Here is a 23116-nt window from a genome sequence, read left to right as displayed (position 1 = left end):
TAATTCATCTTCAAGAACCTATTTTCTCGTCCCAGGCCGTTAAATACTTAAGAAACACGCCAATTTGGTCGGAAATTGATTATTTTATTAACTAGAATTAAATCTTATCAGTAGAGTCATCCCCTTCAGACCTCCGACGCCTTGGGGGCCAGGCTCTTCTGGATCAGGGCGGCGTTCTCCCTGAGCAGGCAGGTGGCTCCACGGTAGGCCCACTCGCAGTCGCTGGACTTCTGCTCGTTCTTGTCCACACAGGCGGCCAGGGTGGCGTGGAAGGCCTCGTTGTGATCGGCATGGTTGCCCACCAGCTGCTGGTGGATGTGCTCCACATTGAAGCCGGACTGGGCATCGAACAAGCCCCACTTGGTGAACACGCACTTGATGTAGCACTGGGTCTTCTCGTCGTTGGGGTACTCCCACTTCTGGTATTTCTCCACCAGATCCACGGGAACTGCCAGCTCCTTGACGCACTCCTCCCGATAGGTCAGCATGTCGTGGCGGTTCTTCACCACATAGTCAGCGGAGGCCTTTAACCCAGAGCAAAAAGCAATAAATTAGATTCGGGACTCCAGATTCTGGATGTGGTTCACAGGGTTATCTGCAACAAACACTCACCAGACCAACCAGCACACAGATGGCAACGAAAACCTTCATTTTTGCTTTCCTTAACGTGTTTGTTCGACGATCAAGAGGAGACTGCTCGGAAATAGGGCCAGATAGCCGCTATTTATACCCCTGCGAGGGTACTGACTCGGGTGCGGGATTGGACTTGGTACCTGAGGAGGGGCCTCCAAGGCAAGATTATGCTCCTCAATTCGGTTTTTTATGCTCAAACATAGGGAGCTCAATTCTTTTGTGACACTGGGCATTTAAGGCTTTTGTGGTGCTGGCAAGTGGACAACAAAGAATTTCTGGATGCCTTCTAATAACCTCCATGGGCTGGGATGCTGATAAGACTGCTCCCCTTTAATCTCTGGCAAATTGGCGTGTTTGTTGTTTTTTTATTAAGAGATTATGATAACTATTAAATATTTTTAGCAAAGGCAGCAGATTAGAGGATTGTATATATGCACTGGGAAAAATGATGGGAACTAGGAATTATCTATTTTAAAATATATAGAAATAAGTAAATATTTGTGTTTTTCAAGAGCACGTAAACAAAATCGATGAGTTCCGATACCCCTGGGTTATATTTCGTCTGGTAGGAGCTGCAATTGAAAATTTTCCACTGCCTACGCAGGTAGTCAAACTCAAATCGATTCACCTAATGCGCTTTTGTTCTCAATTTATTTATGTGTGCATCCCAAGAACCAGGTGTATAGTGTATTTGAGAGTCTTTAGATTACAGGTAAGTATGGAAACATGAGAACGCAGCTGCGTAAGGTGGGGATTTCATGGTCCCAAGTCATTAGTCATGGGGTATACGACAACGGGCAAAGTGATCCAAGAAGTTGTTGAAGCATCCCAGAACAGATATGCCCATGATTAGTCCTGCTATTCCTCCATAGGAAACTGGGATTAGAAGAATGAGTATTATATAGCGGAGATCTCAAGGAGTCACAGCACATACCCATGAGATCGATGAGGGTGAAACGGAGCATGGAGCGATAGGAGAACAGGGTCTCCTCCTGAAAGTACACATCTATCTCGATTTCCTCATCATGGGCGGTGTGGGTGCTCAACCGTTCGGTGTAGGTTGAAGTGTGGTACTGGGTGTGATCGCACTGGGGAAAACATCCGCAATCAACGGTGGTGAATATATTATCCCTGGACTCTTCTATGATGTTGCTCATGGAAAACAGGGAAACTAAGAGAAAGAAATCATATAATATATAATATCTAATTTCACTGTTCAATTCGTAATATAAAATTTATTTACGTTTATGTTTATTAAAGCAGTGAAGATCCTTAACACCGCAAAGCCTGCGACCGCTGCTTTCCCTCGCATCCGTAATATTTACTTCATTGGAGGCGTAGATCGGTCGGGGCAACTCCAGAGAGCAGTTGCACTTGTCAAGGATGTAGTGAATGTGACACTTGTAGATGCATTCCGAACGGGATTGATTCAACTGTTCGACTTCGGTCTAAAGGCAGAGGGATTCGTAGTTGTTATAAACATGTTCTAATACACCGATCTTATATGTTACATCGAAATAGCAGCGGCGCATATTAACCGGACGGGCCTTCACATCTATTTCGGCGCTAAAGCGAAGTGGTTCTACCGGCACCACGATACGATCCTCCGAGGAGTAGTCAATACTCACGCCCAGATACTGATTTGGTTCGTGGACTATAACCTGATGAGTGTTGGCAATGAAGAGTTACTCAATATTAGTCTCTGCTATCTGGATCACAGAACTCACCCCCAGAGTGTTTATGGTAAACTGGGTGTACTGCCTTTTAATCTTCACATTTAGGCCGCTGTAGGCACCGCTGGCGGCCACGGACCAAGGCCAGGTTGCGTCCCTGTAGGCGGAGAGGTTCGAATTGAACACGAAGGCAAAGCCATTGAAGGTCTTTCCAGGACGGAACAGGTCACAGCAGTTCATCGGCTTGTGACGCCACTGGCACTCGGTGAAGAAGTGCTTACAATTGAACTGCCAGGACTCGAGAACTCCCCAGGTCTGAAAGTCCCAGTTGTCGTAGTCGGAGAACTCCGTGAAGTTCTCCTCCGTCAAACGAGCTGACATCGGAGTCTGCCAGATCACGGACTGGATCAGGTTATAGGCCTTGGTGAACCGTTGCGATTTCCTCGAAATATTAACACTGGTAAAGTTGATTGGGATAATGGTCACCGCAGGAAAATAGATCTCAGACACATGCATGTCTGTCCTTTCAATGGAGGTCTGCACCCAGTAATAGAAGTACCGCTCTGAAGATAAAATGCACACGTAGACAGTGGATAAGGCGGCGACTAACTTAAGGGGGACTCTGGTGTACCTTTAGTGAAAAATACGGATCGCAGAAAAATTAGTATTGCAACTATTCATCGCCTTATGTGAGTTTTTATTAAAAAGCGTATAATTTTATGGTTTTTTTTGTAGATATACTCTATAAATATCAGTATTTTGTGCTTAAAAAGAAAAGTAATGGTCAAAAAATGGAATGCCATACCTTGTTAAACTCGTAATAAAATTTGCTATCAATTTACATTCACACCTAAAAAATTATATTTTTGACCAATTTTCGCAAAAATAGACTATCCTACCCCTTGTAAAAAAGTAAAAATTTGGGAAAAATTCAAGTTCATAGAATCAGCCGGAAAATGATTGCGATCAATAATCTAGCTCGTTAGTTGTCCAAAACAGTGCGTCATTTAGGTTTCGTACCATTTTTGGTCAAGTTACAGCAAAAAAGCTCAAAGAAAAATATGGTGTTTTGGCTAAAAATAAAAGTTTCTATTTTCCACCCAATCAAAATCACTATTTCTTCCGTAAAAACAAAAGTCATGGTCCAAAAATGGAATGCCATACCTTGTTAAACTCGTAATAAAATTTGCTATCAATTTACATTCACACTTAAAAAATTTTATTTTTGACCAATTTTGGCAAAAATATACGATGCTATATGCCTTGTAAAAAAAGTAAAATTTGGAAAATTTTGAAGTTCTAAAAATCAGCAAGAAAATGATTGCGATCAATTATCTTGCTTGTTATCTGTTCAAAACAGCGAGTTTTTTAGGTTTTGGACCATTTTTGACCAACTTACACCTAAAAAGATCAAAGAAAAATAACGTTTTTTGGTCAAAAACCCGAGGTCCTCATTTTTATCCAAAAAAAATATCCGCATTTTGGGCTCAACAACAAAACTAATGGTCCAAAAATAGAATGTCATACCTTGTTGAACTCGTAATAAAATTCTCAATCAATTTACATTCCCACCTAAAAAATTTCATTTTTACCCAATTTTTCAAAAATAGACGAATAGAATAGAAAAAAAGTTAAAATTTTCGAATATTTTAAGTTCTTAGAATCAGCCGGAAAATCAATAATCAATGTAAAAAACGGTGCGTCATTTAATTTTAGGAACATTTTTGACCAAGTTACACCTAAAAAGGTCAAAGAAAAATTACGTTTTTCGTTAAAAATCCATGGTCTTCTTTTTCCTCCAAAAAATATCCGTATTTTGGGCGTAAAAACAAAAGAAATATTACAAACATAGAGCTCGTAATAAAATTCCCGATTAGGAAGCATTAACACCTTAACACTTTTATTTTTTGCCAATTTTGACCACTCACCTCCTGGTCGAAGCACATCCATTCTCCGCTTTCTTCTTCTGCTTCTTCGCCGCCCGGTGGTCATCATCATTATCCTCAAAGGGAGGTTCTGGTTTCCAATCAATTGCACTCATTTCGCTCAACGGCTGAACTATGACTGTGGGAAAATCGCGGCTAATTGGCAGTTCGGCCCGCTAATCAATGGGCTCGTCTGCCACTTCTGTCAGCGGGCTTATCAGTGGCAGGAAACATAACTACTCAATTACAAAGCTTGTGAGCCATAATGGATGGCCTATCCGGCCAAACTTTGGCCCCTGCAATTACAAGTTAACTGGCCATTGGGTCCGCTGTGGCCATAAAAGGGTTCCCCGAGTTCCGGCGCAAAGCTCAGTGATTGGGTGACTCGCTCGCAGAATGGCCAAGGGAGATAAACCGGTGGAGGCAACTGGTTTCGCTGGCAGCGACAAGTGCCTCGGGGATTTGCTGAGGGTCCACTTTCGGAGCTATTGCGAAAAGTCAACGATTCACTGCGTTCGCTACCTGTACGACCCACAGTTGCACAATGTGGAGAGGTGTGTGCGGGGCTCTAGATATTTTTACAATTATAATAATTACTATGGACATGTATTTATAAAAGTGCCTTCATAATCTCCATTTGCAGGCTCATCTGGTGCGTGCTGCTCATCATCAGCGTGGCCCTCTCCTGCTTCTTTTACCTTCTGCTCTCCGAGCGTTTTGTGTCCCAGAAGCTGCAGACAGTGGTCCATGATCCACAGTACCCGGTTTTTCTGGTCCAATTTCCGGCCGTCGGAATTTGTACGGATAACCGCGTAAATTGGAGCAAGCTGGAGGCGGCCAAGAAGCAGTTCCTCCCTGCAAATTCCAGCGTGGAGCTTGTGGAGAGCTTCACCGTTTTGGTTTCCCGGATGGAAACGATTCGTTTCGGCGGTTATCTGGCCAGTTTGGCTCAACTGGAAGACGACAATCTGGAGGAAGTGGGTTTTGTGAACATCACCGACCTGGCCATGTTCCTGACCCTCCAATGCGAGGATATCCTGGTCGCGCATTCCTGCATGTGGCGCAGCTCCTCCTTCAACTGCTGCGAATACTTTGTGATGGAGAAGACGGAGTTTGGGTTTTGTTTGATTTTCAACTCGGAGATTTCTCCACGCTCCAAGGCAATCAGACAGAAGGAGGGCACTCAGTTTTATCCCAGGCATAATGCCAAGGCGGGACAAAGTACGGGATTAAATTTTGATTTAATTCTCAACGAGAGCTTCAAGCGACCCAATTCCCAGGCTAATGATAATGTCTATGTAGGTATAGGCATAAATAATTAATTTAAATTTAAATTTACATTTTTTGCAATCCAAGGTAATGATAAAGAAGCCCGATCAATTGAACAATGTGCTTTATTCAATGACCCAAAACACGGAGACCTATGTGACCGTACGTCCGGATCTCACTTGGACGGATGAGACCACCAGGAGTATTCCGCCGGAGCGGAGGAACTGCCTGTTTGCGGACGAGCAGAGTGAGTTGGACTCCCTTGACGCGGCCAAGAAGTACGGCAAACCCTTTCAGCTCACCAACTGCCTGAATAGATGCCACGAGTCCTACTTGGTGCAGATCTGCAACTGCTCTCTACCCATGTTTTTCCTATACAACAAGAGGGGTAGGTTTTAGGTTTAAGATTAAAATTTAATAATTTAATTTTTCCTGCAGTTAAGGAATGCGACGCAGCCAGCCTGCGCTGCCTGGCTCGGCACAATGGTGAGAGTGATTTGAAAAGATAAATTCCGAAGATTACAGCATTTCGCTGCAGACATTTTCAGCTACGACAAGCGAAGGGACGAGGATGCTCTTTTCAGTGCCACAAAACCGGGGATGACCTGCTCCTGTTTGGTGAACTGCTACCTGCTGGATTATTATACGGCCACAACCACTCTGCCCTTGTCAGCTAATAAACTGTATAATTAAATGTAACCTTCCCTTGGTTTCTTTAGATATATATGAAACCATTCTTTTCAGCCCCAAGGATCCGCACCAGAAGATCTTCAAGGTGGATGTGCACTATCAAGTGGAAACTACTCCCCTATATCGCACAAGTTTGGAGTTTACCATTATAGATTTGATAGGTGAGTCATATCAGATGGTATTTCATATATTAATCATTTATGTTCACAGCCAATCTGGGTGGAATCTTTGGCCTCTGCTTGGGTGCTTCTATGGTCAGTGCCTTCGAATTGATTTACTATCTGACCGTGGGCCTTGTAATGCACCTATATGACAACAAATACTATGTGGTTCTGAATAAACAACTGCGCTTCAAGTGGCAGAAATTTAAGAGCTACCTTAAAAATGATGTCAGTCATCTAGCGGATAATTCTGCAAACGAAAAGGATAGTGGTGGAGGTAAATTAAGGCATCCCTTGAACCACAGAAGAAATGTTTGGTAAATAGTTTCAAAGATCCATACTTTATTTATTAAAACTTTGATGTATGTACTTAATTGGTGTTATTTTTCTCTGGCCAAATGGTATAGTTACAATGCGAGGCTCTGGTTTCTTAACTTCTCTCTTATCATGAACGTACATATAAAGACCAATAGTGAAGTAGTAGACCAACTCAAAGCCGCTAAGTAAAGAGGCGCCCAGAAAGAGCCCAATTATACCACCAAAACTAGCTGAAAGTATAAAAAACATTAGCTAACAATAAGTTTTAATAAGATATATGATTCTCAACTAACCCAGGAGCTCCACAAAGGTAAATCTCATGACGGTTTGATATTGAACGAACCAACCAGATTGAAAGAATATATCTATGCGCGTAGTACCCGCCTCAGTATCCGTCTCGTTATTACTATATAGTTCTTTTTAATTTATAATATTAGTAATCTATAAGTCTTACTTACTCTAGTGGGTTAGTGGTATAAACCCGCTCAAAAATAAGCTGAGTGCAACTGGTGAAACAGTCACAAATCATGCTTTCATTAAAAGGATTCTTAACAAAATCGTTCTCATCGGGATGGCGTTCAATGCTGAATGTAACTTTAAGTAAAATATAAAAGTGAAATAATTTATAATAATAGAAAAATAATTAAAGGAAAATACTCACGTCTGTTGTCATAGAGACACTTGAAGTCCGAGGGCTTGCAGAGGGTAAAATTATCTGGACAAGGGTTTTTAAGGGATATTATTTAATGATAACCTTAACACATGATCCCAACTCACCATTTTCGTTGAAGGGAAAAAATATAGAGGGAGAGCAATTGCAGAGGTCGAGGACATGTTCCTGGTGGCACCTGCTGCGGCAATTACCCACCCAGTACTGGAATCCCGGCAGGTTTTTGTAGTGCGGACTGTCAGTTTCGTCATCAAAAAGACATCTTCTGACCTCCGTAGGCACGGACCGGGTCCGTTCGCTAGAGACGGTGTAGCGTGGTGTGATGCTGACCCTGCTGTGTGTCTCTGGAGGCACGAGACGTATGGCATCGCTCCACTGCTGCGTCTGCTTGATCATGACATTTATGCCCCTTTTTCCGGGGCGGATGAGGGATCTATTAAGCCTCAGAAAAACATCCAGTCCAGTTCCTTCGCCATACTGCGCCGTCCTTCGGGGATAGAACTGGTCCTCCTTCTTCAGTATGTTATAGTATTATAGTATTGCATTTTTTAGGGTGTACCACAACTTACTGCTCTTTTTCGCGATCTTGGACTTATTTCCGTGTTGAAGACGAAACATAGACCAGACTCCGTGAACTGGTCCTCAAATACATCGCAGCAATTGACTGGATTGCCCCGCCATCGGCACATTTTGAAGAGATCTTGACACTTAAACTGAATGTACTTATAGACATCCCGAAGGTTTAGAGAATCTAACATGTGTAGATTACTAGCCAGAGTTTCGTTCATAAAGAATCTGGACATTTCGTTCATGCGGGACAAATGAGGATCGCCCGCCGCTGTGAAGAACTTGATAAAGAGGTCCTTTTTGACGGCAGACACATTGGCACCCAGGAAGTGCTCAGCTGCTCCGTTCTCCAGGAGCTTCCAGTTCAGTCGGTTTCTTGGACAGAGGCCAATCGAGGGAAATGGTATTCGAAAAATCGGTAGCATGGTGTTCTTAATGGTAGTCTGAATTCGCACCGATTGATACAGTTCGTTCAGGTCCACGTAAACCAAAATGGCACCAATGCTGGTGGCTATCAGAATCAGAAGCCAGATGAACCTGATCTCATGAAAAGGGGTATAATTTTTCATTTTCGAAGCAAATATATTTTAAGTATTTTTTATAACTTATAATTTATACTTCCATACCTCTCGAATTTCCTCAACTTGGGATCTGCCAGATATCGTATGCCATGTACAGAGGATTCTTCTGCGTAATCCTTGAAATACGGCAGATAGAAACGCCAAAGTCTTCCCAACCGACTCTTGTCCTTGGGATCCTTCTGCGTCTGGATGAGTCCTGATTGCCCCCCAAAAGCCCCATAAAGTGGCCTACGTGGCCTTGGAAGTTCCAGAGGATAGAACATCACTTTCTTTTAGAGCAAGACAATATGTAGGTGCTCCTCGCTCGACGGGTGCGAAGAAATTGGCCATTCAAATTTAAGTTAGGCGCGGAGGAAAGCCTCCGCAGCATTGAACTCAATCAAAAAGCAATTATTCGAACTGGTCAAGAGGGTGGCTCTGGATCCCGACTGGTGCTCCTGGTTCTCCTGGTTCCCCCGCCCCGCGGACGCTTAAGTCACGCACACAATTAACACTTGAAGGGGGCAGTGGGGGTGGTAGGACCAAAAGTGGACAAGGACGCGCAAGTTGTTTACTCAACTCGATTCTGGATGGCAGGATGGCGGGTTGGGGAACGGCGCAAGTCACTGTCCATTGGCAGCGTAATCCTCCGTTGGCTCCACTGTTTGTTCGTTCATTAAGCGGAGCTGCGAGTACACTCTAAAAATATTTTTCATAAAATTAAAATACACTTTCCACATATTGCTTATGAAAGGCCAAAAAGTTAATAGTAACTAAAAAATGGAATGCTTTATTATTATTTTGGAATTGAAAACTAACTTAAAAAGCGTATACGAATTTTCAGCGATTATCCCAAGTTAAGAAATATTGCTTCTAAAATAAAACATTTTTCTAACATATAGTTAACATATATTTTTTAATTGAACACACAAACCTTGATTAGAGTAAAAAACAAAAATTCAATAATGATAATGAGTTACCTAAACTAAAAAATGAATATCCAGAATTTCAAAGACGTCTAATTTTTTTTCCCCAGTGTAACAGACAGCGACTGGTGGTCGGAGGAGACTGCGATACTTTTTATTGAGTGCTGGTCTGGTCAAAAGGAAAAGTTGGGGAAGATGTCGGACATTTTTGTCAAGCTTTCAGTCGTTTGTCGCTCGTCCCGAATTGTTTTGTGTAAACAAGTGAAAATATTTTCGATTTATCATTGCGAGCATTCCCCGTCCTTGTCAACTGTCTGCTTCGATTGCCGGGATCTCGATGGCTTGGTTGCGTGATTTATTTGGCCAACAAACTATGCCCCAAGTTTCTGATTTGATTTTCTGGAGTCTTGTGCTTAGCGCCGGGGATTAAAGTCGACTCAGGGCAAAGCGGATGATGGCTTCTCGCCTTAAGTTGGCCTCGCTCCAGTGCTGCCAGCGGGGAATACATAAGATCAGGATAGTTTTGAAAAAAAAAGATAATCACTAAGGAACGAAACCGATATTAAATTTCGTTATATAAATAGCCCACGTTTTACTACGATTTTTATAAAAATATGCAATTTTTTTAAGGGCTTTCTGTGTTTTGTTACAAAATGAAAAAAAATTGTCTAAATTTTAGAAGCACTTTTTAAAAACTTATTTTAGCTTCGAAAATTATATTGATCTTACCGCAAACTCAAAAAATATCAAATTTTTTGAATTCACCTAGGTAAAACCTATCCGAAAAAAGGACGAATTGGCAGCACTTCTCCACTGATGCTCTCCTGATTACCCCCCACAAGGACACATGGAAAGGCACTCGCACACACGTGGAAGCCTGCTAATCCTGGCATTATGGACAACCCGAATGGTCGCCAATTAGCGTTGTGTCAATCACACATCAAGTCTCTTTGCCGAGAATCTGAATGCCAATTGATTTGCGCGCCCGTTCTCTATTTTACGGCGATGCTCGGGGGTTTCAGGGGGTTTTCCGAACCGCTTAGGGGGAAATGGCAAAATTTCAAAATTTTCAACATTGTTTGATGGAAATTAATTCGGGTATATCACTGCCGGCCAAGGGGGATTCATTGATATGGCCTGAATTGACACACTAATTAGGCACAAACTAGTGGGTCTGGCTTAGAATTAGTTATTTGATTTTATTTCTGATGTGAAGTGAGTATTTCCTAAGAAGCTATTTTCATTCTCAATCAATCCCCTTTTTGGAAACATCTGTTCTGTCCTCCTGCCATCGCCACAAGCTAAGCTGTCCAAAACTGAACCCCGGGTTCGTGACTTTGAACTCTAAAAAGCCTACATAGTTGAAACTCTTTCGATTGGCCTGATTAAATCGCCTGGGGCTGTGAAATAAATCCACCATCGCACTTCATTGTAAACAGTGCCCAGGAAACACTGGCACACCCAAATCTCCTCCTGATGAGTGCCTAGTTATAAATAAAATTCGAGAACACACCCGCACATGACACACTAAATCGACTCCGACCAGACGTTAATGACTTCCGCTTTCGACAGAAACTTTCAGCTACACTTTCGCTTCTACTCGGTGTCCCTGCGCGTGTGCAACAATTTCGTATCCTCGTCATCATCATCCTGCTCCCCTGGCAGGGTTCAAGTTCATGTGGCCTATTAAGCACAGACACCATGGATAGGATGGCAGAAAGTTAAGGCAATTCCGACTCAGAGGAGTTTCGTGGGGCAGGCCACCCCGTTCAAAATTCAATCTCGCTTTTATGAGCCAACAGAAACGTGACGAGGCACCGAATGTCACCGTCACCGTGGAGTGACAGGATCAAGGAGCAGGAGCAGGAGCAGGATGAGCAGCAGGATGTGGAAAAGGAAAGGGAGACGGAGACGGAGCACTGAATGTTGCCAACTGCCAGTTGGACTGTCAAGTGTCTGGCAAAATGCCATTTAAATATGCAAATTCCTTTTAAAAGCGAACTTTAACTCGTTCGCTGCCACGACGCTAATTTGCATGTTTCGCGGCCCGGCTTTTGTCTCTGCCTTTTGTCCTCCTCCGAAATGCTCAGAACTGCTCCGTAATTGCGTTTATCTTTTGATGGCTAAATCCTGGAAGACGAAAGTCTGGGACCCATCACTTCCGGTCGCTAAGCTGCCATAAACAAGCCCAGTAACGCGTGTTAATTATTTAATAATATTAGGGGATTACAAGCCATGAGCCCAGACCGCCATTTGCCATTTTGCCTGATTGATGGGCCAACATTTACCCCGGCTTTTCCCGCATTTTCCGCTTTCCCCATTTCCCATTTCCCCGCAGAGCAAAGATTTGCCATCGATGGGGCTGTCAAAGGGCCAAGGCTGTTGACTTGTTTGGCCAACGGAAAAGGTGTTTTGTTTATATCCACGCCAGGATAAAAGGCATCCCGGCAAGGACTGCGTCGTCCTGAGAGCAACGCTTGTCGCTCGCAAGTAATTTGAATAATTTTCTGAAGAAGTGCAAAATTTGCATATGAAATCTGCAATCTCGCATGCTGAAAGGGGGGTGGCCGGAGTTTTTCCACACATTTGCAGCGGCAGCTGCATTGACTCAGACGCATTCAGGCAGCAGGAAGTTCGTTCTGCTCCTGATTCTGGTCCTTCGGTTGTGCAGATAGAGAAAACAGTTAAAGTGTCTTTTTCAGGGCAAACAAACAATTCTAAAATTTTGGGCTTAACGCAAAAAGGCATTTCAAATTATTTAAAATAACATCATTTTTTTTAACCATGCAGTCTAAAGTTGAAAATAACGTCTTAATAAACCTTAAAAGTAAATATAAATGTAGTTTGTAAAATATTTTTATGTTCCCCTACTTGTTCATATTTTTCTTTATAAGTACATTATTTCAGGAACCTGTATTATCCATTGTATTACCCCCAATTTCCTCCCAGTGTCGTGGGGATTTGGCGGGCAGGCGGGGCGAGAAGATGCTTTTAACTTGTCTATGCAAATGCAAATGTTTGTACGCAATCGAGGAATAAACAAATGTGCTCTCTGTGAAAATGTGTGCATGTGCGTTTGCCCTTGTCGAGTTGTTGTAGTTGCTGGCTTCGGAAAAAAGTTGCTGTGCGAAAACCCGATGTGAGTTATGGGCGGAAGAAAATTAAGAAAACTTCTTATAATTGATGTCATGCATTTTTAATCTCATTCCAGGCGGCCTGCCATTTGCATTTTCCTATTTTCGTCTTATTTCGTTTCGCTTCGTTTCGGTTCGCAGCACAAATTTTATCAACTCATATATACGAGTATTAGAACTCTTGCTGGGGGACAGGATAACACTTAAGCTCTCAATTAAAACACTTTGCCGGGTGCTCAACTCGCCTTAGTTGGGCAGTTCTCAAATGTAAACACTCGCATTATGGCTTTCTTCACAATTTTAATTACTTCTCGCAGACAGAATTCCTTAATTTGGTGCTCTTCACACATCCTGAACGTGGGCGAAATAATAAAAACGCTCTTTGCACATGCAAAATGCAATAAATGAGAGGAGAATGCACTGTGCCAGGCATCAAGTACCAAAGGCCGGGCTGCCAGGACACCCCGGATATCCTCGTGCGCCCCCAGAAAATATAGGTACGTGTGCCAGGGGAGCTCGCACAATTTAAGCTCGGAGTATTTAATTTGAAAGTTTGCTTAACAACTTTTTAAATACCTAATGTGCCAAACTGGTAGACAAGTATTTCATGTGCCACATTTTTGATAAATATTTTTCAGTTGGCAATATGCTGAGGGGAAGCGCTAGCAAGGACCACACAAATATTTGGAGGGACGAATGAAAGTTTATATTAAATAAGTAAAGCTAAAGGAAATTCTGATTAGACTTTTTAATGGAGAAAATACACAGATGTCTAATCCAAATGTATGATTTACAGGGCATATTGTAATACCGATTTGAATGATAAGTTTTTCTTTAAAAAAAAGTTTAACAGGATTAGGTATATAAATAGGGTAAGCAAAATAAATATATTTTTGGATTCTACGATCTTTATTAACGCATCTGATGAGTTTATTTATAAATATATAAATTAAAACTAAAAGAAAGTGCTTGAATTGATTTATACAATTTTTTCTTGGACCGACAAATTTTTTAAAAATAAATTTTCAATTTTGTAGGCTCTGTCAAAGTCCGTTCCCGAACCGCTCCTGTGCAGACTGTTCTACCACCCACAGGACGTAGGCCGTATAACACTGCCGGCGTCTGCGCGAAGGTGGCTAAGAATTTTGGCGCCAAGCGAACAGCTGGCCAAAATGCCGGGCTTTGGACCCCTTTCCGAGGGCCGAAATGCTGTTCCGAAGCAGCGGCCCGCAAAAGTGTGCTACACTTTTCGCGATGTACTGCCAGTTGCAACAAATGGGTGAGTGTGTGCGTGTATCGGTGTGTGTGGGTCGGCTGCTGCTGCCTCCCAGCGAACCGTCAATGGTAGCTTCTTGCAGGCAGAGCTGCCATCATCGTCCTCGTGTGTTATCCTGCCAGCTCGACGCTCCACTGGGGCCGAGGCGAAGTCCTCGCCCGAGCGTCCTCGTCACTCCCGTGCTGTGAGCCTTCGTGGCAGGTCCTGGCCGCGCGCTTTCCTCCGATTTCGATTTCGGCCGCCTTCAGTCGCTTTCAGTGGCGTTCTGGTCGCGCTGCTCTTTGGTCCGCCAATTGCCCAAAATCGCGGCGTTTTTGTGAATGAATTTCGCGAGCGAACTCAGCGAGTGAATGAATGAACACGGTGTGGTACGCGTTTACGGAGTGATTAAATCCAAAAGTGCTACGAAAATAAAATTACTTTAGCACAATAAAATGGTAAAAAAAATATAAATTTTTAAAGTGATTAAAACATGTTTTAAATAAATATGATTTCGGATTAGAACAATAGACCTTTTTATTTATAATCCATTTTGATATGCAAATTGTTTGATTTTAAATTCGTCAGCTTATTTTAAAGATTTACTACATTTAAAAGCTGGGCGTATTATTAAGGCATAAAGATAACTATCTAACATTAAATGACCAAAATTTGATAATAATTTTAATAATGTTTAGTAAGGCTAATTAATTTATTTGAATATACCAAATTAAGAGATTGTAATTTAAAAAAAAATAATTCATTTTTAGATTGAAAACTATAATAAAAATGGCAGCTTATATTCGACTTTCTGCCAAAGGCTTACTTTTAATGTGAAATTAAATCAAATGCACTACTTTTTTTATAAAAAACAAATAACGAGTGCTTAAATCGAAGTATTAAATATTGGTTTTCGGTACTTGAAAAGAGATGAAAAACTGGTGAGTGCAAAAAATGTAAGCATTTTTTAAGAAGGATACTTAAAAGCTAATGGCCGACCGGAATCTGCCAAATGGAATCAGCTGCAGTAAACGAGTTAACGGACTGCGGTCCCCCGTTTCAGGATCGGCTTGTGCGGGTTGTATCCTTGGCGCCGCTTGGCGACCATCCCGCTTCGTTAAGTGATTAATCATGCTCGTATATTTTCCAAGTGAAATTCAATTTGGACCGCAACGTCAGTGCAAGAACCACAACAGCCGTCCAGGCGACAGCAAAAAATATAAGAAATAAAAAATAGAGCCCCGCAAAATTCGAAGGACAACGGAACGAGAAACTGTGCCTTCTATACAGAGGATATACAGGATACAGAGGAGGCGGCAGGAGGAACTGCATCCGTCGGTGAGTTGAGTTTGGGCCATCATCGCCGTAAATTCTTGGCAACTGAGTTGCAGCTCCAAAGCCAAAGGAGTTTAAACGCCAGGCCGAGTCCCATTGGGTGGGCAAGCCAATAAACTTGGCTAAAATCGAAGCTGGCTTTGGGGTAAAAGTGCCTCAAAAATCCCCTTTATTTATTTGCCTCTTTATTTGTGCTGGGCAAATTAGTTGTCCTTTTTCGGCCATTACAAACAAGCCGCAAAAACAGCCTCATGCACAAGGATGTGAAAACAGGACCTTTTTCTCAGCGGGAAATAATTTCGGCCTCGGGCGATATTCTTTTTAGTTTGGTAATTTAAATGTAAAGCAGGGGGAATCAGGGCCAAACATTTAGGTTAATCATACGCCATGTCGTCCCGGGGCAGCCGAGCCTCAAGCAGGCCGCCTGCTTTGCATAAATTAGTAAGTTTTTACTTGGGTTTTTATATTTTCTTGGTGGAGCAAGAGCAAGAGCAAAAGCAAGAGAAAAGGCAAGTGAAAGTAATCAGGATATAAGAGGCGGCCGACTGCTAGTTGTCCTGGCTGCTCCTGCCATATAAATCAATTTTAATTTAATCGCTTTATCGCTCCAATAAATCATGCCGCTTATGAGGATGCGCGGATGGTTGTTAACAATAAAGCGGAGAGCTGCTGACAAAACAAAATTTAAATATCAAGTTGAGGCGGCGCCAAAGACGACGGCAGTGACGACGTCGGTGACAACGGGAAACAATGGAAAAAACTTTCTTCATTAAAATTTTTAATGACTTTCCCTCTATTTGCGCAAGGTAATGAAAGTCAACAGCGTCACTATGTCGCTGTGTACATAAATATTTTACAGAATTCGCCTCTTTTTTTTTCTTGCCGCTTTTTGGCCGATGCAAATTCTATTCCGAAAAGTCTTTTGTTTTTCTTTTTTCGAGCGCCCGACTATTTGCGTAATTTCATTTCCAGCTTTTTGCCATAGTTCGAGTTTGTTTTGAATGCCCTTCTGACGATTGGCGTTTTTTTTCAAACCCCGGCATTTAATTACATTACGGTCGATTAAGGCGCAACAAAACCATAACATATGTATGGCAAATACCACATCACAAAAAGGCGAACACATGCCGACATAAAAGTAAATTCCATAGAACTAAAACTGACATCCTGGTTAATTAAGCGGCTCATTCTTGTGCAAATTCCACGGGCCTTTGTTTTCCTATTGATTTTATAATTAAGACGAATTCCAGGCAATTAAACCAATTTGCCCATCCCCGCACCTAGGCCAATAACCCATGACCTGTCTTATAGACGAGGTCCTAGCCGTAGCACCTCAAGGTCCTGTCTTCGCACTAATAGATTAGCAATTAAATGCCACACACCATTAACGGGTAATAATACGCCGAGCTCGAAGGATTCGCCTTGCCTGGCAATCTGTGAGCCATTATAATGTGTGTGCGCTGTTGTTTATGACACGCCCCCTGCCGAGTGCCGCCCCTGATATACGTACATTACGCATAATGACAATAACGCCCAGCCGCCCACTCTGCGTACACACACGCGCATTTAGCCATGTTGAAGTTGATAGCCCGCTAAACTATTTATTTGCATATAAATATTTCAGCAAGGAGCCCAGGAGAGCAGGTCTGAACACACAGTTGTGTGTGCACAGCTGCGGTCAAAATAATAGCAGCCTGCAGCCGAATGTTGGCATATTGCATTCTGCAAGACAATTTGCTGGTGGTTTTGTGGATCAATATATTTATTTGGCAAATATTTGCTGGCAAACATTTTGAGGTGGATAAGCGATTGAATAAACTGCTGAAATCACAGATGTTCACAGATGTATTTGCCAGCTTAAAGAGTCAATTTATTAATGAAATTTATTCATATTCATAAATAATAATACTTAAAAACAAAGATAGGCAGACATTAATGGTAGTTTATGAGATGAATTCTTAGAGTTTATAGAATCTCTTATTTATTTGTGATATTAGACTTATGATTTCCATTTCCATATTTAAGAAATCTATCCAGATTTTGAAATTCTTTAAGGTTTTATAGATCACACACATTTTGAGATGGATAAGAAATGATTTCCAAATATTTGATATTTCCAGCATTTATTTTGAGAACTTCTATAATTCGCACCGCTACAGTGAAGCCCGCGTGCATGTAACGGCACTTGTGTGTTGCCAGAAGGAAATAGAAAAGGCCCTTTTCCCATTTTTCCGCTTTCCCCAGAACACTTACACAGGTACTTGTGCCTCCGCCGGTTCCAGTCGACTTTTCTCCTCTTTGTAATTGAAATAGTTTGTGAATTGGATATTTATGGGGGAACGTGTGTGTTGTAGGCGAAAAATGCTTTGGATAATACAAAGGCAAATCCATTTGCCACAGCGGAATTGTTTGGCCGCACTCACAAGCACTCAGTATTGAACTTAAGCTCGAGCCTGGAAAATTCTGACATCCTTGCGAGCATACAGATGAACTTCTCCAGCTGTAACTTAATTGAATTCTCCGTAACGCAATTAAAATGTAGTGAAAATGGGGTTAAGCCCCTAAGTTTTACAAAGTATTTTGCTGAATTTCAGCTTGGTCAGTGTGGGGCTAAAATTTTGTTGGCACTTAATGCTTAAATAATTATATTAGCAGAGATGGGCAGCTCGAAATTTAAGGTTATTTAAGATAAATAAAATGGGTGTTCTACTTTTTAAGTTACTTTGTTACCTTGAAACATGAAAAAAGTGGTTTGTCAATATATTTCAAAAAAAAGAAACATTTTAACATTGTTGTTCCATAACTTTCGTTTGTTTCAATTTAAGTTGTCAGGCAATTCGTGTTGCAGAAGTTCCACTGTAGCCATTAGAAACACCTGAGGTGATACCCCTCATTCATTGTGGATGTTTCGGTGCGTCAAATGCAAAAAGCATTGCGATTTATTTGTGCCGCAATCCTTGATTGTTTCGCTTTTACTTGGCCACCACCACCACCAGCTCACATGCAAACAGTGACACAGGACAAAGGACAAAGGACAACATTGTGTGCACAACACCACACCACACCACACAGCACAACACTGCACAACACAAACAGGGCACCAACACAGACAAATCCGCTTTCAGTTTTGTTTGCTTAGTGTTGGCGAAACCAAAAATCCCCGATAAACGTCGACGGAATGTCAGGTGGAATAATTTGGCATTTGCCGAGGAGGGAGGCAGGTTGGGCAATGGGTGTTTCATTTATGTAGATTTACGCTTTACTGACATTGACAGCAGTCAACATTTTTGGGGCTACGCATCGGCGGAGCCTTCGCCATATTTAAGTACTTACATCATGTGCATTACATTTTATGGCTGTGTGGGTAATAAACCAGCAAGTGCAATTACCACAAGAGCAGCAACGCGAGCGGCGAGCGGCAATTTGCAACATTGTTTTTGAGGGGGTTGACCTGGGAGGGGTTGGGGCACTTAAATAGTTTTACACATTAGCGCCACTCCAAAGTTGACTGGCCACCAAAATAGCGGCGGTCCATCCAGTTTCAAGGCCGCGGTTCACTTTTAAAGGGCTTTAAAATGACTTTTCTCATAATTTTTAAAAATTTCTTTCCGTTATTTTCCTTTTTTTTTAATTTTACAAAGTTTTATTTCTATAGAAACACTTTTTTAACATCCTTTGGTTAATAATGTAATATACATTTTAAATTAGTTGAAGTACTTAATTTTAGTTACCATTAACGACTGTAAATGTTTGTCATAGCATCAAAAGTTTTACAAACCTTTTTAGATACTTGTATCTTTGTTTATCAAGTTTGGGATATATTGAAATTTCTCTCAGCCAATGGAAAGATATGCATTGTTTGTATATGAAAAGTGGAGGAGGTTAAAATAAGATCTTTAAATCAAAGGATGGCATAAAAAGAGCTGGAATATTAGATATATTGCCAGTGATATTCTTAGATCAACTAGATTAATTACCTATGCAATCACAGATTGACCCCATGAGGGTCTTTATTAAAGTGAGTGGCCCACTTGGGAGTCGCTTTAAGGTCCTTATCCGCCGCATATGGAATCCCTTGCATGGCTCACATGTGTCTGAATGCTGTTAGCAACGCCCCTGAAACCGTGCTATGCCAAACATTCCAAAACTTTTGCACTGCCCGCAGCACATTAATCTTGAGCTTGTTTGGATATTTCACTTGCACGCACACACTATACACTCAACCGCTGGTGACCCCGCCCCGTGCGTGAGTATTTGGATTCGCAAAGGTCACCGCTTTTTTCAGCGCTTTGTTGGCTTGGCGACTTGGCCGCCCGTCTCAATGGCGGCGCACTTGTAACACTAATGAAAATTCCAAATTCCAATGAGCTGTCAGCCGCCGCACAGCGACGTCAGCGTCAACGTCCTTGGCACACTGCCAGTAAATTGGGTCCGAGTGGTCATAATTTCAGATGCACCACGCCCCGTGGGCCACCGCCCCTTTTTGGGCCGCACAAAATGTAGCAGAATGCAGCGAACTTGAAATTCCACACAAAATCTACAAAACGCTACCGACGCTTGTTTGTTCAATCAGTGCAGTGAGAGAAAAGCTTACATCCTTTAATTTTTGACACATCTGTTTTCTTGATTTAATTTTGAAAATATTTTAACAAATTATTATAAATTTTAAGCCCCTAAATATATTAAAAACAGTATATTTTGAAGTTTACATTTTAGATAGCATATAGTATTTTTAATATCTGAAGGATGCTGTCTATTTAATAAGTTGAATAATATAAGCTAGATAAATCATAACAGATACTGACAATTTGTATCTTTTAAGTTCACTTTGTGGATGTTTAAAACATCAAGAAAACTAGACTGTTCCATACTGATTTTGCAGTGTAGTTTTCTCTTTCGTTCGAGTGTGTGCTCAAAGTATTGTCTTGGATTGCAGTTGCCCCTCGAGTGTGTGTGTGTGTGTGTTTTTGTGTTCGTATCCTGGTGTGTATCGATGTGAGTATCTGTGTGGGGGCGTGAGTAAGCCTGTGATGGCACTTTACGAATTGCTTTGGCGTATGTGGGCTAAAGGGTCGTTTTGTTAATAACTTATGACAGGCTACCAGTTGGGGTCCGAGGCGAGGCTCACCTGGCCGAAAGAGGGCTGTTGTTGTGGTCGCCTGACCAGCCGGGGGATGATTAATGTAGCAGCTGGCCGACTTGGGCACTTGGCCAAAAAGGATTGAGGCCCGGAAAATTGATGGCAAGTCGGCCGGAGAGGCTTCCAAGGTAAGCCGGGCAAAAATCAGACGTTTCCCGTAGAGATGCAAGGGAATGTGATCCGGCAAATAATCGTATATCAGTGTGCTAATGAAGAACGAAGGCTGGCTGGGCTGTGTGTGCTTTCTTTGAAGCCCGAGTTCAATGGAATACCGGAGCTCTCTCAGCCGTCAAATGGGTTTCCATTATTTTGCCGCCTCATTGGCAAACTCCCCAGAGGACTAGGCTGTTCATTTTCATTCCGTACAACCCATGGAGAAGATCGACAAGTCCCCGTCATTTACTTAACTAATTCCCAACACGTGCTGTCACTTAGAATTGTCCGTTCTCTCCAATTTTCGGGGGCCTCGGAAAAACTTTTGGCTTTCCACGAACTGCCGGAGCCCTGCAATTTTCAGGCGCGTCAGTTCAATTGCTCTAATTGACTTTTTCTTTTTGCCGTCTCTGGCAGAAACTTTTCGACGCCCACCCCGCAACACCAGAGGAATTAACAGGCAATAATCGATGGAGTGGCCTGTTCCTTGCCAATCCAATCCGCCCACTCTCCACCCGGGGATTTTTCTCTGCGCCCTGGAAATTATGCCACAAATTTGAAATGCCACATGGAAAAAGGTTCCTGGTTGTGGGGTTTTCTCGGGCGGTTCGGCGTATAGTGCCCGAGGGTGGGACGCTCGGCGACAACGAAATTAAACGAAAATCGTAATAAATTGCAAAAAATTTACGAAAATTGGCTGCGCTAGGGACGAAACACTTTACAACAGCCAGCGACGGGCAATGGAAACTTTCTGAATTGAAAAATTGAAAATAATGAATGGCACGCACACATACACACAGCTCCAAATACTCCAAGGAACAGAGGCGGGGTGGCAAATGCACAGGAAGAAAATTTATAAATTAAAAAAATTCTAATTTTAAAAACAAGAATAATAATATAGAATATTTTGACTCTTAGGAAGTACTTTAAAGATTGATAATCAAGAAAATACTCTTATATTAAAGAACATTATATTTTCCTAAAAAGTAGTTTACTAATTTATAAATTAATACAATTTTTAATGCTTTTATCAATATTTAAAAAATTAAATTTAATTGCCAAATATTTTGATGTTCAAGATGTTTAGATACTATTGTATCTCAACCTAAAACTAAATAGATCTGAACTAGTGAAGTAACATAAGACGATTCCAGCACCTTAAGCACTGTTAAATATTCCTAAATTTGTTTTTTTTAAATATTATTTATATTTTTCTCGCTGTGTAAATTCAGATTCAGGCGGCCGCTAAGCGCAAAACGCTCAAAATTACAGCAACAAATAAAATTTGCAGTAAACTGCGTGCTTGACACGCCTCCCTGCGCCCCCCTCCCCCTGCCACGCCCCGCCCCCGTTCCCGCCCATTAGGCGCCGTGGGCGATGCGACAGATTTGAATGACAATTCGCCGGTGGCAGCCGCAGGATGATGGGATGAGATCCTGTCCCCCAGTTGGGCCTGGGCCCGAGCCTTTTCTCGGCGCCTGATGAGTGCGGATGAATGTAGACGCGTGTTTTCCTGGTAGCATTACGAGGTGGAAAACCCGGGGTGTTGGGGGTGGTAGAATGCTAAAGCTGGGCTGCGTGGGCGCGAGCCACGCTCAGGTATTTAAATTCATTTTCATTTCATGCCAAGGATAGACATCTCGCATTTGGCCTCTTTACGCGAAAAGGGGCCAAGTGGCAGGGCGGGGGCGAGCGGGGGGCGAGCGGGGGGCCTATGAAAATAATGTTCTCTTGCAAATTATTACACCAAAATTAAAATAATATTTCTCATGATTGCAAATAGCTCAGCCAAGCAGATTTTGTGCCTCCCATGCCGGGCTTTTGTTTTGTTTTCCTTGGCCGCACCTCCATAAATATATATACTTATTTATATTTCTAATTTTCACCTTTTTGTTTGGTTTTACCTCCAACCTTTTCGGGGCTCTCGTCGTCGTGTGTTTTTGTGCAGCGTTAGCTCAGTTGGATTTTAATACCCAGATACTTTTTGTTGGCCTGCTCCTCCTTTTTTTTATATTATTTTCGCCTTAATAAACTGCCTGAGTTGGCAGAAAAAGAGATGGCTAAGGAATATTGCCGGTGACTATGAGCAAATTCATTTTATTTCGCCGCCGAACGAAATGAGAAATGCTGAAGAGCACAGTGGATGGGTTTTCTTTTCGGGGGTCAGGTGACTTCGGCGCTTCCCCCAACTAATTATCTCGAAATGAGTTTTTCGAAGCGCAGTCTTAAGATCCGCCTTATAGTATGTACATAGTGTGTGCCATATTCCCGCCATCCGGCAACTTACTCGACTTCCGTGCCGCACAGATTGCCATTTAATGTTAATTTTGCGACTTAATTAGCCATAAAATCTGTGCCCCGCCTCGCGCAGCGGGGCGAACTTAATCAGCTGCAGGAAAATGTGTGTTGCATGACTGCCGAGCGGATCTTAACCCACTTCGAAGCACTATTCCAGCATGCTAATGTGCAGTTGATTAGAATGTCACTCCAGAGTGTGCCCACATGCACTTCTGCTCGGCCAAGATGCCCCGATTAGGCTGAAAACTGGCACAACCACGATAAGCCACCAGGCCAAGAGATTTCCAGCAAAGTGGCCAAGGCCTGCGGCTGTCTGGTGAAATGGTAAAATATAGTCAAATCCAGCCAAGTGCATTATGTGCGGACAGGACTTGCGTGCTCGGTGGCCGCAGAGAGAGCCCCAGCATGA

The 23116-nt window shown here is 42.3% G+C and overlaps 5 protein-coding genes across 6 annotated transcripts in view; 2 read left to right on the top strand and 3 right to left on the bottom strand.

The window, feature by feature from the left end:
- Nucleotides 1-63: 63 nt before the first annotated feature.
- On the bottom strand, nucleotides 64-779 carry LOC108026418 (general odorant-binding protein 99a). The gene is made up of 2 exons (XM_017097347.2): nucleotides 613-779; nucleotides 64-524 (listed from the first exon to the last, which is right to left on the bottom strand). Exons 1-2 carry the CDS (start codon nucleotides 649-651, stop codon nucleotides 126-128), a joined length of 438 nt encoding a protein of 145 aa, XP_016952836.1. The 5' UTR covers nucleotides 652-779; the 3' UTR covers nucleotides 64-125.
- Nucleotides 780-1272: 493 nt separating this feature from the next.
- On the bottom strand, nucleotides 1273-4350 carry LOC108026093 (uncharacterized). Its single transcript, XM_017096793.3, has 6 exons — nucleotides 4235-4350; nucleotides 2361-2937; nucleotides 2145-2294; nucleotides 1877-2081; nucleotides 1568-1804; nucleotides 1273-1509 (listed from the first exon to the last, which is right to left on the bottom strand). The coding sequence occupies exons 1-6, from the start codon at nucleotides 4345-4347 to the stop codon at nucleotides 1406-1408; spliced, it is 1386 nt and encodes a 461-aa protein (XP_016952282.1). The 5' UTR covers nucleotides 4348-4350; the 3' UTR covers nucleotides 1273-1405.
- A 277-nt stretch (nucleotides 4351-4627) lies between these two features.
- LOC108026113 (pickpocket protein 19) lies at nucleotides 4628-6672 on the top strand. Its single transcript, XM_050888791.1, is given in 7 exon segments — nucleotides 4628-4840; nucleotides 4843-5529; nucleotides 5588-5888; nucleotides 5939-5986; nucleotides 6039-6183; nucleotides 6245-6351; nucleotides 6401-6672. Coding segments are annotated over 7 exon segments (1773 nt in total).
- An 11-nt stretch (nucleotides 6673-6683) lies between these two features.
- On the bottom strand, nucleotides 6684-8750 carry LOC108025988 (pickpocket protein 19). Of its 2 annotated transcripts, none has more exons than XM_044095564.1 (7): nucleotides 8512-8750; nucleotides 7909-8443; nucleotides 7447-7852; nucleotides 7331-7384; nucleotides 7128-7263; nucleotides 6963-7075; nucleotides 6684-6899 (listed from the first exon to the last, which is right to left on the bottom strand). In XM_044095564.1, exons 1-7 carry the CDS (start codon nucleotides 8748-8750, stop codon nucleotides 6694-6696), a joined length of 1689 nt encoding a protein of 562 aa, XP_043951499.1. In that variant the 3' UTR covers nucleotides 6684-6693. The 2 variants fall into 2 exon arrangements, with proteins under 2 accessions (XP_043951499.1, XP_016952170.1); XM_017096681.2 differs by having other exon boundaries at nucleotides 8533-8750.
- Nucleotides 8751-14004: 5254 nt separating this feature from the next.
- Nucleotides 14005-23116, top strand: part of LOC108026385 (dopamine receptor 2) — a 29873-nt gene continuing 20761 nt past the window's right edge. The window contains exons 1-2 of the mRNA XM_017097306.3: nucleotides 14005-14239; nucleotides 14552-15119. The gene's annotated coding sequence lies outside the window, so the exon portion shown is untranslated. The remainder of the gene's footprint in view (nucleotides 14240-14551; nucleotides 15120-23116) is intronic.

Source organism: Drosophila biarmipes, chromosome 3R, assembly GCF_025231255.1.
Source record: "Drosophila biarmipes strain raj3 chromosome 3R, RU_DBia_V1.1, whole genome shotgun sequence".
Classification (NCBI taxonomy): domain Eukaryota; kingdom Metazoa; phylum Arthropoda; class Insecta; order Diptera; family Drosophilidae; genus Drosophila; species Drosophila biarmipes.
The sequence above is the reverse complement of the archived record's forward strand: the minus strand, read 5'-3'. Positions and strand labels throughout refer to the sequence as shown.